The sequence below is a fragment of the Plectropomus leopardus genome, chromosome 2, assembly GCF_008729295.1.
Source record: "Plectropomus leopardus isolate mb chromosome 2, YSFRI_Pleo_2.0, whole genome shotgun sequence".
Classification (NCBI taxonomy): domain Eukaryota; kingdom Metazoa; phylum Chordata; class Actinopteri; order Perciformes; family Serranidae; genus Plectropomus; species Plectropomus leopardus.
Genome location: NC_056464.1, coordinates 20,038,817 through 20,055,733, shown reverse-complemented (window position 1 = coordinate 20,055,733; position 16,917 = coordinate 20,038,817). Strand labels below are relative to the sequence as shown.

At 39.8% G+C, this 16,917-nt stretch overlaps 3 protein-coding genes and 2 long non-coding RNA genes across 6 annotated transcripts in view; 3 read left to right on the top strand and 2 right to left on the bottom strand.

Annotated features, from left to right (window-relative positions):
• Positions 1–738, top strand: part of rad18 (RAD18 E3 ubiquitin protein ligase) — an 82,991-nt gene extending 82,253 nt beyond the window's left edge. Inside the window, exon 14 of the transcript XR_006106682.1 lies at positions 600–738. The gene's annotated coding sequence lies outside the window, so the exon portion shown is untranslated. The remainder of the gene's footprint in view (positions 1–599) is intronic.
• Positions 739–2,216: 1,478 nt separating this feature from the next.
• Positions 2,217–6,128, bottom strand: cav3 (caveolin 3). Its single transcript, XM_042504327.1, has 2 exons — positions 5,894–6,128; positions 2,217–4,305 (listed from the first exon to the last, which is right to left on the bottom strand). The coding sequence occupies exons 1-2, from the start codon at positions 6,008–6,010 to the stop codon at positions 3,964–3,966; spliced, it is 459 nt and encodes a 152-aa protein (XP_042360261.1). The 5' UTR covers positions 6,011–6,128; the 3' UTR covers positions 2,217–3,963.
• On the top strand, positions 6,086–11,862 carry LOC121956207. 2 transcript variants are annotated; one of them, XR_006106685.1, is made up of 3 exons: positions 6,086–6,166; positions 11,561–11,641; positions 11,786–11,862. It is a non-coding gene; the product is annotated as an uncharacterized LOC121956207 (long non-coding RNA). The 2 variants fall into 2 exon arrangements; XR_006106684.1 differs by lacking the exon at positions 6,086–6,166 and adding an exon at positions 7,306–7,443.
• Positions 11,762–13,266, bottom strand: LOC121956181 (caveolin-2-like). The gene is given in 3 exon segments (XM_042504315.1): positions 11,762–11,921; positions 12,191–12,378; positions 13,066–13,266. Coding segments are annotated over 3 exon segments (549 nt in total).
• LOC121956199 lies at positions 13,170–16,909 on the top strand. Its single transcript, XR_006106683.1, has 3 exons — positions 13,170–13,352; positions 13,790–13,844; positions 16,259–16,909. It is a non-coding gene; the product is annotated as an uncharacterized LOC121956199 (long non-coding RNA).
• The last annotated feature ends 8 nt before the right edge of the window (positions 16,910–16,917 follow it).

The following is a 16,917-nucleotide window of genomic DNA, read 5'->3' as shown; positions in this document are numbered from 1 at the left end:
TACTGTAATTACAGCACATCAGTTATCCGTTTCAATAACAAGGAGTGACCTGAAAATAAAGCAAAAACTTCACAATAAAAACAATTTATATTTGCAATAAATAACCTACTGCATTTATGATGTTTATAATGAAAGACTCAGATTCAGATTCATCTTTCAGCTTTGTCATTCAGCTTTTTCTGATATTTTGCTTCTTTCCCACTTTACACTGCACTCGGGATATAGATGTAGATTTCTGGGGGAATGCACGGTACATGTACCCCTTAATATTTAGCACATGTGCACTTGCCCCACCCAACAAAAACATGAAAGTAGGACTTTTATTTTGACAAAATTTAAGACAATAACACCACAAATTGATGCAGAGAAGAAACAAATTTGTGCATAAAAACTGCCCCCAAAGACCCCAAAACTCTCCCATTTCATATGTCCTTAACTTTGGATATAATATAATGCAGCAAACTAAAGCCCCGAAAAAAAAAAGCTTTATACAAGTTACAATGTAAAAGGAAGATTTAATGTAATTGTTCCTTAACATGGTTTAAGAAGAAATTAAATTGAAGTTTATCCTAAATCCGGATACTTGTATCTTTTTCCAGATGGCAGCAGGATGAACAGACTGTGGCCGGGGTGGCAGCTGTCTTTCAGGATCCTTTGGGCTCTGTACACACACCTCACTTCACCAAGGTCACTGATACTCTCTAGGTGGGAACCAGTGATGTTCTGGGCAGTTTTAATCACACGCTGTAGAGCCTTCCTGTCCTGGGCCGTGCACAATCCATGCCAGTTCGTGATGTTTCCAGTCAGTAGGCTTTCTGTTGCTCATCTGTAGAAGTTAACCAGGATCTAAGGAAGGAGGAAGTAGAGCCTTTTCTGTGCATTTTTAACCTGGGTGGTGATGTGTGATGACCAAGATAGGTTCTCTGTGATAGTAATTGCAAGGAACCTATAACTGTTCAGCCGCTCCACCTCAGCTCCACTGATGTAGACAGAGGTGTATGTCTTTGCCTCCATCTTTCTAAAATCAGCAATCAGCTCCTTGGTTTTACTAATGTTGGGCAGTAGGTTGTACTCTGTGTTGATTTCCTCCCGGTATGAACTCTCATTGTTGTTTTATAATACGACAAATGATGGTGGTGTCGTCCGCATAGTTCACAGTAGAGTTCTCCTGATGTCTGGGAGTGCAGTCATGGGTGTACAGTGTGAACAGGAGGGGGCTGAGCACACAGCCCTGGGGGGCTCCGGTGTTGAGCACTAACGTAGAGGAGGAGCAACTGTTAATTGAACCCTCTGGGGTCTGCATGTGAGGAAGTCTGGTGTCCAGTATCCAGTTGCAGAGCGTTGTACTTAAGCCCAGAGTATTATGTTTTCCAATCAGCTTCATGGGAGAGATTGTGTTGAATGTTGAGCTGAATTCAACAAATAGCATCCTTATGTAGCTATTCTTATTCTCCAGATGAGTGAAGACTGAGTGAAGAGCAGTAGATATGGTATCCTGTGTGGATCTGTTGGTTCTGAAAGTATACTGGTGAGGGTCCAGGCTGGCAGGGATGTTGTGTTTGATGTGCTGGAGAACTACTTTCTCATAGCAATTCATCAGGATGGGGGTAAGAGCCGCAGGGCGGTAGTCATTAAGACTAGACACAGCAGACTTTTTAGGTACAGGGACGATGATGGCCGTCTTGATACAGGAAGAAACAGTCTCTTGTGAAATTGAGATGTTAAAAATGACACTTATAACATTATCAAGCTGATCAGCACTGGTTAGTTATTGCAGGAATGTTCGACTGCATTACACTGCACAGGTGTTGCTTTGATTTTATTATTGTGTGGATACAGGATTAATTAATGTGCCAAAATAATCATTTTTAGTCATATTTCTGGCTAGATTTAGTTTACTGCCCTATAGCCTTAATAATGTAATGTTCCATTAGATATCAATAGAACATGAAGACAGGTCCGCACATGTAGGCTTGATCTGTCTCAAGATGATGTGCGCTTAAGGGAGCTCTGTACCTTTCTGAGTGATTTATTGCTATATTTTATTGGTTCCACACCTGCCTTAAACTACTACACTGCACCAGTGGCAAAAGTTAGGCTCTATCAGGAGAATCCTGTAAAAATAGACAACAGCGCCGAATTGGCAGACTTTGCAGTGTACATCACAGACCTTTTCTATAAATTCCATGATCAGAAATTATGAGCGTGGAGAGCAATTTCTGGTTACAGTGTGTTTGTTATTGCACAACTTAAATCATTTACAGGAGACAAAAATTAGATAAATTCATAAAAATAATCATGAGATCTGTATTTGTGAAATATTTGTTGTATTTTAATTAGACCCAATATATTCATGTGTTCAACATATTCACTGTATCTATATAGGTTTTAGTAGATAAATCACACTTGCTTGTTAATTACACTGGTTAGCACAGTTCATTTATCAAACTAATGCTTTAACACAGTGTCCTGTTTCTGCTCATAAAAATTCTAAAGGTGTATTTTCTGGCACAGTGAAGGACTAAAATGAAAAGACGAGAAAAAAGCATGCTGAGGTTGTGAACATAGGGTGTGGTGACGCTGAATCATCAGTGATGGATCTCAGACACAAAAGAGAGGCATAGAGATACACAACAGCAGCCTCTAGTGGATCACAGCTCCCTTGTAGACAAAAGTTGTTGAGAATATCACTGAAACACAATTAAGATTTTTAGTTAATCTTAAAAATGTATTTCTTAAACCTCTCAGAATGAATGGAAATAACACACAAAATATACTTTCATTCAAATACTCAACCAGTGGTGACATATAGTCATTATAAGTATACTTTCATCAGTTATAAAGTGTCTTTAAGCCCATATATTTTAAGCCTTTCTTCACTGCAAGGGCACAACAGAAGCAAATGTATTCTGCTTTTCTGCATAATGAAAACAACACTGTGGAACATTACAATGGGTCTCACAGAGTGGTTTTTACTCAACTCCATCAGCAGTTAGGTCCATACTTGTTTACACATACTTGACAGAAATATGCAGTACCGAAGTAGGTTTAATATTCCACTTATCACCCTTTGATAAAAAGGAAGTAGATTATCAGCTACTCCAAACATACATTTACAAGTAAGCAAAAACTCTGTTAGTTACTATGGATTCATCGCAAATAACAAAATAATTATGTAGAGGAAACATGTTCACTTCCTTTGTTTTTGTCAAAGCTTTTACCAGGAAGAATACATAGGTGTAGATTTTAAGATGGATATAGGGGGCACATTCCCCGCAAAAACATAGAATGTGCATTTGTCTACCAAAATAAAAACAAGTAGCAGAGGGCTTTTATTTCTTTTGACAAAATCAGTCACACTTCCACCAAAATGCAATTTTTGAAACCCCCCCACCCCCCTCCATTTCATACTTTGAAACAAAACCTTTCACCCAAGGGTGCATTTATGATTGTCAAATCCTACTCAATTAATAGAAACTTAAACAATACCAGAAACAGCAATATACAGCATCAACAGAACTTTTAAGAATGGCCAAATGTAACACAGGTAGCATTGTCCACAGGTGCAGCAGTTTTGGGGAATTCTTTTCATTTGTTGCGACGGAGTGGATATTGTCTTTGGCTTTTGTGATACAAATAAATGAGGGCAGACAGATCCTGGTCGTGGCAAGTGGTCCTCTTCCCCCTCAGTGAGGTGCACTGATCCTGCCAGGAGTGCCAGAGCTGTCACAGAACCACGCTGCCTGCTGCAGCTGTCACAGAGCTTCTGGTGGCAAAAGGCACATGGGGCATGCCAGGACTCAGAGCTGAGAGCGTAAGATAGGTGGGTGGGGAACAGTATGTAATGAAGCAAGGAGGAGGAGGAGTATCAGGGAGTAAGCGAGATACCAGGACTGATCTTCTGGTGTATGAAAAGGTACCGCACTTCATGCGATCACACTATAAACACTAAATTGTTAGCTCTTAGACTTCTTTGCGCAGTGCAACACGCACACTGCTGAAAATCTTGCCCAGTGCTTCAAAGAAGGGGTCACAGAAGGTTTGGATGCAGAGAGAGTAGATGCGGCTGATGCACTGCGACTCAATCAGACAGCTCTTGATGCAGGGAACCACAGCCCAGATGTGGCAGAAGGAGATGCATGCGAACAGGAAGCCCCAGAGCAGAGCGACAGGGATACCAAAGACAGCAGACAAGATGCGGTAGCACCAGTACTTGGACACGGTGAAGGTGGTGTAGCTGAGCTTCCACACTCCATCCAAGCTGTGTGTGCCGTCAGGCTCTGCAATGACATCCTCAAAGTCCACCTGATAGAAAATTGAAAGAGGCTTTCATTACTACACATTTGTAACCAGGCGCAATTTTCATCCATCTCCATCCACCAGATCTCCGTGTGCTCTGAGTAATATGCACATGCCAATGTAAAGTGTGGAGATTAAGCTTTGAAAGCTGCAGAGTGTTCGGATCAAATTTATGCAGAGGAACCAATTATGTGTTGAACATTATAGAATAAAACCTTAATGTTGTGGCATACAGGCAAAATAATGGAGTGGCTTTTAATGCTGTGTCTAAATCATCCTGAAAGGTCTATTTCTACACAATTCTCAGTAACCCAAGTTTGCCTCATGTAAAATGCATAAGAGCAACTGTACAAAGGTCCAATCTGTTTTCAGCATGTGTCACCTCGTCCACTGGAAAAGTGCTGTCGCTTTCTGAGATGAGACTCAGCTATAAAATGCTAATTAACTTAATCATGACAGGCAGACTCACTGCACATCTTAAACCTTTTCTTTTCTTCCAGACCACTGGAAAGGATCAGTATGGGGAGAGTGAAGTCCGTTTCCTGTAGGGATGGCAGCCTGAGATCATCCTCTGAATGAATGGCTGGACATGAACCGTTTTATATTTTCTCTGCAATGTCTGGCCTCTTTCAGCTGTTAGAGGGATTGCTAGAGTCAAATACAGCAACAGACCAATCAGTGTTCTTTAGAGACAATTGATGGACACCCAAAGATGGTAAATCTGATAACTCAGGAGATAACATTCCCTGACTAATTAGACTGGTTCAATCAATATCACTTTATTTTAATGGAAAGGCAAGAAATAAGTTATGTTTAGTAGTAGATGAAGTGCCCAAAAGCCATACTTGAGTAAAAGTAAAGATTAATCACTGGAAAATGGCTATGGTAGAAGTTAAAGCCACCTATTATGATATAACTTAAGGAAAAGTCCTAAAATATCTGATTTTATTGTACTTAAGTATTAAAAATATTTTTCTTATGTTAAATGTACTTAAGTATTTAAAAGTACAATTAAATACTGTTAATAAATAGTTAGTGGTCAGAAGTATTATATGTTAGCACAAAATGACTGCATGGATCAAAATGTTGAAGTATCACTCACTTACTCCTAGACAAGACAGTTGGGATTATTTTTGATAATCCTTTCAGTTTAAAGCAGACATAAGCAAGCATGTAAATCATTCCAAACTGAGTCTTGCAGACACTGAACTCTATTCATAACTTGTGATTTATACCTCAATTGACCATGTTTACAAAACATATTCTAAAGGTATATTTGGTCCTGTCAAGAAAATATATTGTTGCGGTAACATGGCAACAATCACCCGATAAACAGTCGTCAAACCTAAATAAATCACACGGCACAGTGTATCAGTTTCACACTCTTCTACCCCATTCCCAAAATACACTTTGCACAGGCAACAGGAATAGCTCTTGGTCTATTTAAGGATTTTCCAGACAGTGTGATAACCTGTTCTCTTGTCTTTGTTCCTATTTACCACTTTATTTATTTTCTCCCTGAACTCCCTCACATGCCAAGACAGAGGTTCTTAATCCTCTGTGTGACAGGACGGCGTCTCCATGCTGCACAAACCTTCACCACGTCCTCATTGATCTGCTTGGGATCTCTGTTAATTAGATCGATCTCCTTGGTGTGGCTGTCCTTCACAATCTTCTCCTCGTTGGTGTTGTACTGGTACTGATCCGCCATGGTGGAGCTGCAGGTCCTGGACGGGGCTGGAGACGGTGAGAGTAAACCTTCCTGGATCAAACTGCACAGAGCCGCCTCGGTTCACTTCTGAACCCCTGTATCACCACTGTGACGCTCCCTCTTGCATGCCAGTGGACAGCTGCTGCAGACGACCTGGTAAAAATGGAGGCCTGACCCCCACCCTACACACGCATAGGCATCAATACACACACACACACACGGTGTACACACACACACACAATGTAATGCACACAGACAGAAAAGGCATGCCTTAAAGGAGACCCAGGGTTGTGTCACATTTCACATGGGGTTGTGGGGCTAACTGGGCAGGGTTTACACTGTGGCATGAACTTCCACCACTGAGTGTAGCAGTACGCACAAACACACCCTCCTGCTCTGGTTTTAGGTGGGACACAGTGTTTTGCATTTAAATAGTAAACTGAATTTGAATTGGAAAAAACTTTTTTATGCATTTGAAGCTAAATTGCATAATAGTAGAGAGAAAAATAAATATAACGAAAGTCACCAGGATTGTAGTGCTCTGTACTGTTAAATGTCCAGTGTGAATGATTTAGGGAAATATATAGGCAGAAATTGAATGTAATGTTATACCTATGTTTTCTTTAGTGTAAAATCCCCTGAAAATAAGAATCATATGAGAATGAAAATAAGAATGAGCTCTTTATATCTACACAGAAAGCATTACCTCGTCCACAGAGTCCACCATATTGTAGTGCCATGTTTCTACAGTAAACCAGAACGGACAAACCAAACACTTACTCTATATAGGGCCATTTGGATTTTTGGCATCGACCACTGTAGTTAGCAGCCCCTCTGAGACAAGCTATATCAGAAAAACACGTGTTGTTTGAACATTCAATGAATGTTTGAACATTAACCCGCTTTATTTAATGCTTTTACTGGTTTAACTGTGCAGGTTTGTTTGTTTGGGAGAGAAAGAGGTCTCTGCAGGTAATTAGGGGTGTAACGATCCATCGATCTACATCGATATATCGATTAAATGAGCAACGATCACATAACATCGATGCAAAGTGTAAACATCGATCCATATCATCCTCTCTCAGGCGCGCCCTTATTTTGAAATTCTGTGTCACCGTCACACAGCGTCAGACAGATGGTGGCGAGCAGCCAAGAGAAAGATGATGAGGATAAAGCTGTTTATTCGGGAATAAATCATCAGTGTGGAAATATTTTGTTTTCGAAGAAACAGCAAGTCAACAGACGGCGGATGTCGTATGTAAACAGAAGCCGTACTGAGGAAACACGACGTACCTGCCGGCCACTTCACTGACTTCTTGCTAACGTTACGTTAGCTGCTCTGTTTTAGCAAAGTTTACTGAAAAAAAAACGTGCATGTAGACCGAAACTCATCTGTGCTGTTCGGTCGGGAGTTGCGGTGACTTAAACCAGCGGTGAGTAAGACAAAGAAACGTAATAGTAAACTGGTTAAGTTACGAGTAGAGGAAAAGTCAGCTAACCGCTAAGCTAATTTCTGCAATGTAAAATGCCATAGGCGTATGCTAAAAACATTAGCATGTTGTAGGCTACATGTAGGGGAAATGTGACCTATAAAAGACAGCTGTTTAGTCTATGATCCTTGACAGTTATTATTGAGTTATATACTTTAGTGAAAAGATCTTGTTGTTAATCCACGTTTTGAGGATGTTGGGAGAAGTTTGTCTTCAAGTCAGACAGACCTGAAGTTTAAGATCATGGTTTAAATTCAAATGAAAACATGTTTTCCAGAAAGCATTTTCTCAGTAAGCCAGATAATTATTTTTCAGTTATGTATATGTTGGTTTTATGCATTTTTTGGGCCAAAAGCAAAGAAAGGGGTGGCAGCTTCACCTGTAACCGACTGTGTAACATGAGCATATATTGGCCTATATAGGCCCCTAAATCAAATCTGTCTTGGTAGGCTTTGTAATATCGGAAAAATATTATATTGTTGTCCAAAGTATCAATATAATATCGTTTTGTGATGAAACCTTGTGAACGTCTCAATCTGAAGTTTTCAGAGAAAAAAGGTGAGCACACATTAACAGGTGCTGGGCTAGCAGCCCATTCCTGACTAGCCAAACAGTGTCGCTGTCAAATAGCGCTGTTTTTAATTTTATTTTTTTGACATAATACAGCTTTTTGATTTTTTGAAATGAATTTGCTGGTTTTACTTACCAGGTCAGAAAAAACCTTTGTGGATAATTTGACCACCGGTAAACAAAACACCTTAACAATCAACACTGAAGGAATTTGCATCAAAATGCCACAAAATCTTCCCAAATTATACACACTGGAACTTTAATGTAGATTCCCACTATTAGTATCATTTATCATTTAGGAGGAATATGATTAACATTAAAATTTGCCGAATTTATCAACTCATCACCTTAATCATGCTTGACATGGTCAGGCAGGTGGTTGGGTAGTTAGTAGATGTCACCTTACTTGTTGACTTTGCTAGCTAGAAAAACTCTGTTCCCTCTCTGTCATTGCATACAGTTCTCAAACACTCTGTAGAGTAGTAATACTGTGGTGTACTGATGGATGTTTAACTGAGTTTTTTTGAAGGCTTTGTTTTATTTCTCAACATATTCTTTCTAAAATTGAGCCTGTGTTATATTGTTTAATTGTTAGGAGAGATTTGCCTGTATTGCATACTAATATATTTGCAAATGCTATTGTTTCTTTGCATATGCAACACTGCAAAACATGTCAAAGGGCTGAGTGGACATTGTAGAAAAGGTTGTCAGCCACTGGGTCTCAGAAGGAGGACAATTAAAATATCAAGTTTGCTGTTATAGTCTAGTTAAGGTGCTTGCATTCATAATCAGTCATAACAGCAAAGTGTTTCAGTCATTTAAATGTTTCACAGTCGTAGTGGTGTATAATAAATACCACACAAGGCGGGGCCCGAGCCTCTTATTCCAGATATTTCTGATTTTAGCAAGGGCAGATACATAAAACCCAATAGTCCCCCAAAATAAACTATGATTCAGTCTTTCTTAAGCTGCACAGTTGTTGCTATCGGTCATAGCTTTCTATAACAGCAGGTCGCATAAACAAACTCATAAGCCTGGTGCTGCCAAAAAGAAGGGGGAAGAGGAAGAGGTTCCTATGAAAACTGGTCCAAGGTCTCAATGCAGCCCCAGGTCTCTGTTGCTATTTATCTCAGTCAGTGTAAGAACAGTACAGGAAGTGTGACTTCAGATCATGGATTGGCATTTCTTGCCCCGGTTCCCCTGGTGGCAGGGACAGGGACAAAGAGGGAGGGGTGAAATGGGATCTGAGTGCATGTGATCGAGAGCCAGCCCAATTAGAGGAGTATTCTTGGCGTGGCAATGGGGAGAGTGGAGGCCAGTTAGGCATGGAGGCAGCGAGACAGAAATAGCTCAGCAGAGAGTCATGGTGGGCATACCTCTGCCTCTGTGCGTGTCTGCAATCAGCTGAGACTGCACCGGCTCCTCTCTCTCATTAATGTAGACAGACATACCTCTCTCAGACCTTTATTTAGAATCATATAGAATGTAATGGTAGGAGTGGGTATCACTAACTCGGGGTAATTTTATGAATAGTACTGGGTGTGTTATTTGACACATACAAAATTATATTCAGTATTATTTACTATACATTTCAAAGTGATATTCTTACATACCATAATTCCTGAGAGCAGTAGCTTATCACAGGATTTTTTTGTTGTAGCCCAACTGTTTTGTTAAATTCTCAGTGGTGTCCTGTGCTGACCTCCAAAAACACAGACAATTAAACAAATTGCTCAACATTTTGGGAAATGCACTTATTTGCTTTCTGGGCAAGATGAGAAAGTTGACACCACCCTCATGTCTGTTAACTCAATATGACTGCTGCCAGCAGCTGGTTAGCTTAGCTTACCATAGACTGGAGGCAGGGAAAAGTTAGGCTGGCTCTCTCAAAAGATAACAAAATCTCCCTACCAGCACGTCTAAAGCTTGCTTGTGAACATGCCATATCTTGTTTGTTTAATCTATTTAAATAAAAGCGATGTTAAATGTTATGTGCTTTGGCCAGGCAGCGTAACTTCCTGGAGTCCTGGAGTAACTCCCTCCAGGATTTCCCACATTCCCAGTCTTTGTGATAAGCTAACAGGCTGCTGGCTGTAGCTTCATATTTACCCTGCAGGTATGAGAGTGGTATTGATTTTCTCATCTAACTCCCTGCGAGAAAGTGTTAAACAAAAATTTAAACTATTCCTTTTTTTGCCTTTGCGTGATCAAAGTGAGCAAATATTTTTGACAGCCAATTCACGTCTTTCTTCACTCAGTCTTAAAATAATTTGAATACTAAGAGAAAAAAAAGTTTTCTTGTGCATTGAAGTACAGAAAAGTTTTCTTTGCAGTCATACCCAGTTTACTTTATTTTCCCCGCACAAGGACTTTATAGAAATATTTGATGTGTCCTCACTAATGTAAATAAAGATGTTGTCTAACCTAAGTGGGTTACTAGACTCCAGTGGGTGACTGCTGGTAGACCTGCAATGAGTTGCACAACGTACTTCACATTCATACTATTAACACTAGGACTGTTAGCTTTAACGTGTTAATTGCAGTGTAATTAAGGTCAGTATATAACAAGTTGGGTTTTTTTTTTTTTATCGCTGGCCCAAATTTCTGTCTTTAAGAGGCGGTACCGGGCTGAGCTTGAAACTAGAAGACTTTTGGAATCCAGGGGTACCATGTCATGCTAGCTGGGCGACATGGCCATTTCACAGGGGTCCGTTTGCCTCTCACCTCATGATATCTCAATGAAACGTGGGTTCTGTTAGTACACATGACTCTCCCCTTTAAAGAAATACCCACTTTCTGCTCGCCCCATGCAGTTTTTTGCTGTGATTTGATTCCAAATCAAGACAATCTGGTAAGAATTAACTTACCTTGTAAATATGGACTTCAACTTTCTTTGTAATGGAAAATACTGGAATAGTAAACATGCAATAAAAATGTGATTTATCGTGATTAACTATTGAAATTCTGCAATAGATTGCAATGTAAAAAAAAAAAAAAATCATTTGGCAGCCCTGATTTAAACTTATATTAATGTACCAAAATAAAAAAAGAATGTTTCAGTCTTCAGTTATATGAGGCAACAAATATTTTAACTTAATCTAATAAAAAGATAATGTCAACCATATATCCATATAAAATGGAATAATACATTACAATGAAGGAAAGAAAAATCATTTATTAAATTCATAAATGTAATTTCATTCAACTTATTTACGATTCCATTACATACATTTTACTGTAATATCATCGATGCAACAACTCAGTCTCGAAGACAACTCAAGTCCGTTTGTTTATCCAGAGACTCTTGCATAGTTCTCTATCAGCATCACTAGGTTTGTTGGGCTGTTTTGTGTTACAGAAGAGAATCTGTGTAGATCATTTTGTAATTTTATTACAATGATTCATGCATTTACTTGCTAATTTTTCTGTAATTGTGCATTAAGTAGTTTTATACATTTACCTCACATATGCTTTCAACATGCTTTTTCAGGAGCTGGATCGGGGTTCGTCATACATCAGCTTCATCACAAAAGAGACAAACTGACATACAGTGTGCCAAATATCATGCCAGGTGAGTAATCATAGCTTACAGAATAATCACAGACCACGATGATGCACAATAAACCTTGATGGTATTAGTATGAAATTTGTCACCACTTGCTTTTTCTCTGTTAATCAACAGTGTGTTTTTCTATCTGTCTTCATCTTTTGCCAGATGGATGTTGATTCGACCACAGCACTTTCCAATGCTAGTAAAGAAGGGACCGATGACAATGTTCAGTATGCTGCCCCACACAGTCTGAACCCAGTGCATGTTGATGAGAAGCAGCTGCACACAGGGCATTATTAACCTGCAGAGATATAGGGAAGTGGACAAAGCATGAGCTCATCTTGTTGATTAAAAAAAACAAAAAAGAAAGAAAGGCTTCTACACTCCGAAAAAAAAACCTGTAGTAGAGAAAAGGTTGAGATACTCTAATCATTTAATACCGCAAACCCTCCCAAATTTAATTTAATTCTAATTTAACAAAATTAACCTTTTTTTTTTTTACTAGAACAACATTTAGCAGTTCATCCATTCCTGTAAATTTATCTCATTTCAGTGACATAACAGTCCTACCAGATGTGAAGGCAGCTGAGCACAGCAAAGAGGATCCCTGCTGCCAGTGCAACCGGCACTGCCAGGAGGAGGGAGATGAAGCGGTACATCCACAGCCTGGACACCTCAAACAGGGCGTGACTCCACAACCACACTTTATCAAAGCTCCGCACAGAGGGAGGCTCTGCAATCACATCCTCAAACGTGACCTCAAGACACACACACACACACACACACACACACAGTCAGTGATTTCTGGGGAGTTCTTCTTCAAGCGTGTAAAATATAATACTGAGAAAAACTGGGGGCTTGGATATGAAGGCGTGGAGGCTATAATATCTTGAAATATTTCAATATATTTTATTTCCTCACTTGCAATTTGGGTGCAGGATCTTACTGACATGCGCAAGACATGACTGTGTATGATCGTGTCCACTTGAGGTCACTGTTATGCAGCACATTGATATTTACCACATTAAGTTGGCAGTCTTTATACCCCAGAACAAAAATGAAAGTAATTGGCTTAGATAAGCAATTTTACATAACAAAAAGCTTTTTAAATTGCATTATCAACATCATTATGACTCATCTTTAAAATAATAATAATTATAATACTACTACTACTATTAATAATAGGCCTAATATTAATAATTATTACTAAAACTATACATAGATTTCAGTTTGAGCTCGACCTTGCATTATCACTGTGGGTCATCAGAGGCAGGAGGAGTTGTATGCAGAACATGTGCAGTGTTTTTGTTTATTTTACTGACCTCTCAAGTCCTCTGTTTCTCCAAACAGCATCGATGTACCTCAGCTCTGTGATGTGTGTTCCCTGTCAAGGTTTGTGTGTCTTTTATGTAGATTAAGCCCCTGTGACGGTGCACTCTCATTACCTTAAGACTCTTGTTGACTCCTTTGGGATCTCTGTCGTGAATCAGAGGCCTGGTGTCACTGTGGGTGGAATTCTGATCTTCAGATTGTACATCCACTCTGACATCCATCAGTTCCACTTCTGATCTCTTGTCTTTTAATTTCAGGTCCTCCATTTCCACGGAGTTGAGCTGTGTCCTAGCTTGTTAGACTGCTGTGGTCATGTCATTGGAAATATGGAGGATGTGCAGGGCGTAGCAGGAGGATGGCTTACCACTCTATCCTCTGCAGGCTTTCCACTGACACCCAGGTGGAACATAGCGGACTGCTGACTGTGTTGCTCCTTGTTGAGCAATGCCTTTATTAGCTTTTAAAGTCTTGTCTTTGGTGACCTTTTCCATGTGAGACACTACATGGAAAGACTCATTTAGACCTGCATGAGAAAGGCCCATTGCGAATGGCATAATTAGCCTTCGCTTCCTCCATAAATACTAAAGGTGTAAAGTATTCAGGGGAAGTGTTGAGTGCTTCGACAACTTCATTCATTCAGGTATAGTGAATATGTTTATGAATGTGGTGTTCACATTCCTACATAAAGATGTTATCAGCTAATCAGATAAAGGTCATAACTTGCATTTAATGATTTTTGGTCCCACGTGGACACAGGTCTTACATAGAGTTAGTTATCTCCTTATATAGTTGATATGAGCTTGTCAGTTAACTGTTGCTTATTTACACATCCAGCAGGTCCAGATCTTCAGTATACTTCGTTTGGAGTCCTGTTTCTGTCCATCTGATGAATGTAAGTCCAATATTCACTCTCCTTTTAGCAACTTTTCTTGATCTCCTGGATGGAAACTAAAAGAATTTACCAACTTTGAGGGAAATATCTGCACAGTGTTTTTTTTTTTTGTTTGTTTGTTTTTCTTCTTCTGAAAGCAGCTGCTTGGTGTAGCCAAAAATAAAACTCAGTGATAAGGAGCCCAGTCGCCAGAATAAATTACTGGCATTCTGTGTTTCTGCAAACCACAGATATGATACATCACATTTCGTATGTAGCAAATAAACATTTATAAAGTGACATAGTTTAAATTACATGAGGGAGGAGGAGGGGACGGTGGATGGTGTGACACCTTGGTGAGATGGCTGCCATGGGGCAGACAGCAATAGATCGTTGTGTCAGAATAACAAAAAGCAGGTATCTTTACCACATGCTGAGACACCTCAAGCTGTGTTTGTTTAATCAAAACCGGTAAACCAGACGTGGCTTTTTGTGCTTGAACCTTTTGTGCTAACCATATGTTAACCACAGTGTTGTTTCAACATAAAATTGAAATGTAAAGAAATATACACTTTCAACATCAAATCCACAAAATAACAGATGAGATGTGCAAATTTAACACAACTGTAGTGTGTAGAAATTAAGAATTCCAACATTTATTGTGGAGACTGAATTGTAATGAGAGTGAAGCAGTAAGGCTTCCAGCCAAAAAATTTAAAAAAAAATGAGATAAGGCGCTAAAACGCTAAAATGAGTTTGTCACTTCACACTTTGAAGTTGGAATGTTATCGGTTGTTAATATAAGAATAGTGATTGTAATCTTAGGTGAGCTTCATGCCTTTATCTTGTCAGTTCGTATTGCGCTTTGGTTGTGTGTTTTCCAAGAGAAGTTTGCAGTTAATAAAAATTACAACAAAGCAAAAGACACAAAGTGAAGCTGGAACCTTGAGGGGCCCCTCAGGGTCTGTGGCCTTGAGGACAATTGTCGGCTTTACGCTGCCATGTACATGTCTTTTTGGTAAATATAGTCCACTTTCGGTTACATCACCAGCACTGCCTTATTTAAAGGTTCTGTATATGGCAATTCAGAACATAGTTACAGCTGCAAAAAAACTATTTATTATATAATTTATAGCTTAAGGGCAGTAATGTTGTTCTCGTTTTAAAAAAAGGCACAACCAGACATTTATCAGACAACACATATCTCACTGCTAGTTGAAAATTCCTAGAAGCCCTCTTATCAGAAATATTCAACCAAAGAGGAGGGAGGAGGATTCATTGGAATACAGTGCCCTCTGCTGGCCATAGTTTGTGTTTGTAGTTAAAAAAATCCTTATTGTTTATCACTGATGGTTAAATCAGCTGCATTTTCCACTCACATGTGCCCAAATCACTATTACCAAAAATATCAGAGTGCCTGTGTTTCCAAGTGCAGCAGTGTTGCGGCGGTAGTGAAGTGGAGGCAGGCTGTAATTATCTGATGATTAATGGTGTGCATGTGTGGAAACCATGGTGATGAAGAGCCCCTGATATTATGTTGTGATTGTGACTGAGGCCTGTAGATCCTCCTCTCAACTGATGCTGATTTAGTTTATGTCTCGCACAGCTCTCGTTTTGTAAAACAACAATTTTAATCAAGAATGGTATCATGAACTGAATGAAAGAGAAATGTCACAGTAAAAATAACATATGTTGCCAATTTCAAATCAGGCCGCAGAGACAACACAGTAATAGTACCCTACCAAAGTGCAACACATCAAATTGCTCTCCAAACTTTCTGAACCAGCAGAGGACAAATGTAAGCATCGGTTTGCTGTGTTTGCACTGGTGGTTTGGTGATCGAAAATCAAATTAAAGTCATGGTATACTTTTAATGGTATTATAGTCACTACTATTCTGACAGTTTCAATCAAAACGATAGTAGTGATGATTGTATTGTATTATTGTATTACTCAAGGCTCAGTGATCTGACACTTCCTGTTTTAATTCTAAAAGCCTAACTAGGGACAGGCATTGCAAATTAGCCTTGGCTAGGAGCCTGTGTGCATTGCATCTACCAGAGCTGCCAACTTTCACGCAATCAGAGTGAGACACACACGCCCACCCTCTTTCACACGGTCTTACGCCACGCCTCCTATTAATCATGTTGTCAGATCCAAAACAAGAAAAAACGTTTTAGGAACTCATTTACAGAATGAGAGTTCTCGAGGCAGATCTGCCTATCAAATCTGCTTGACTATAAGGGCGTGGAACCGAAACTTGGTTCCAAATTAGAACCGAGTACTTCACGCCAAGTAACGGGTACCCTTGAAAAAAAGAAAGAAAAAGAAATCCCTTCTGCTTATCGGTTACTAAACGTGACATAAACATTAATTAATGCAAGGCTATATAAATCTGCAAGGCCGTTGCTCCTTTGGCTGCCTTCCTTTTCTCAGCTGTCAGCAGGACTTGTTACTTCACACATCAACACTACAATGACCTGGAGAGCCAGCGTGTACGACCAGTGTGTCACAGCCATACCGGAAACCCATTTTATGCTGCCCTCTCTTGGTGTCCTCCCAGCGGCACATTTCTTCCGTATTTCTCCCGATGTTGACAAAATGGTCCAAAAAGTCAAAATGTTAAGCATTTTAAAGTCATTGTATAGTATGTTGAAAAACGGCATACTATAGCATGTCAGAAAATGGTTGAAAAAGTCATCAATCCAAATGTCTAAAAGAGTTAGTATTGCAAGTTTACCCCCACGGCGAACCCCGAGAATGTCACCAAGCCAAGAAGAGAAGCATCTGCTATTCTTCTGGCTCTTGCTCCCAAACCTCCTCCGAGGAAGGTTGCAGGTCTGGAGGACCTGCTCCCCCTTTCCCCACTCTCACACCTAAGCTTGGCAGGAGCTGCAGACTTGTTTCAGCTCTACTCTTCAAGCCCAAAGCGTCTTTGCAGAAGTTAGAAAGTCACAGCTAACTTCTCAAACCACAAGGAGAACAGAACTGAGATAGCATTGAACTGCTATCTCTGTAAGGACACCAGGACCGGCCAGCCTCCTCCTGGATCCTGGGAACTGCACAGCAGTGACTGAACCTGAACCTTTTTTCTT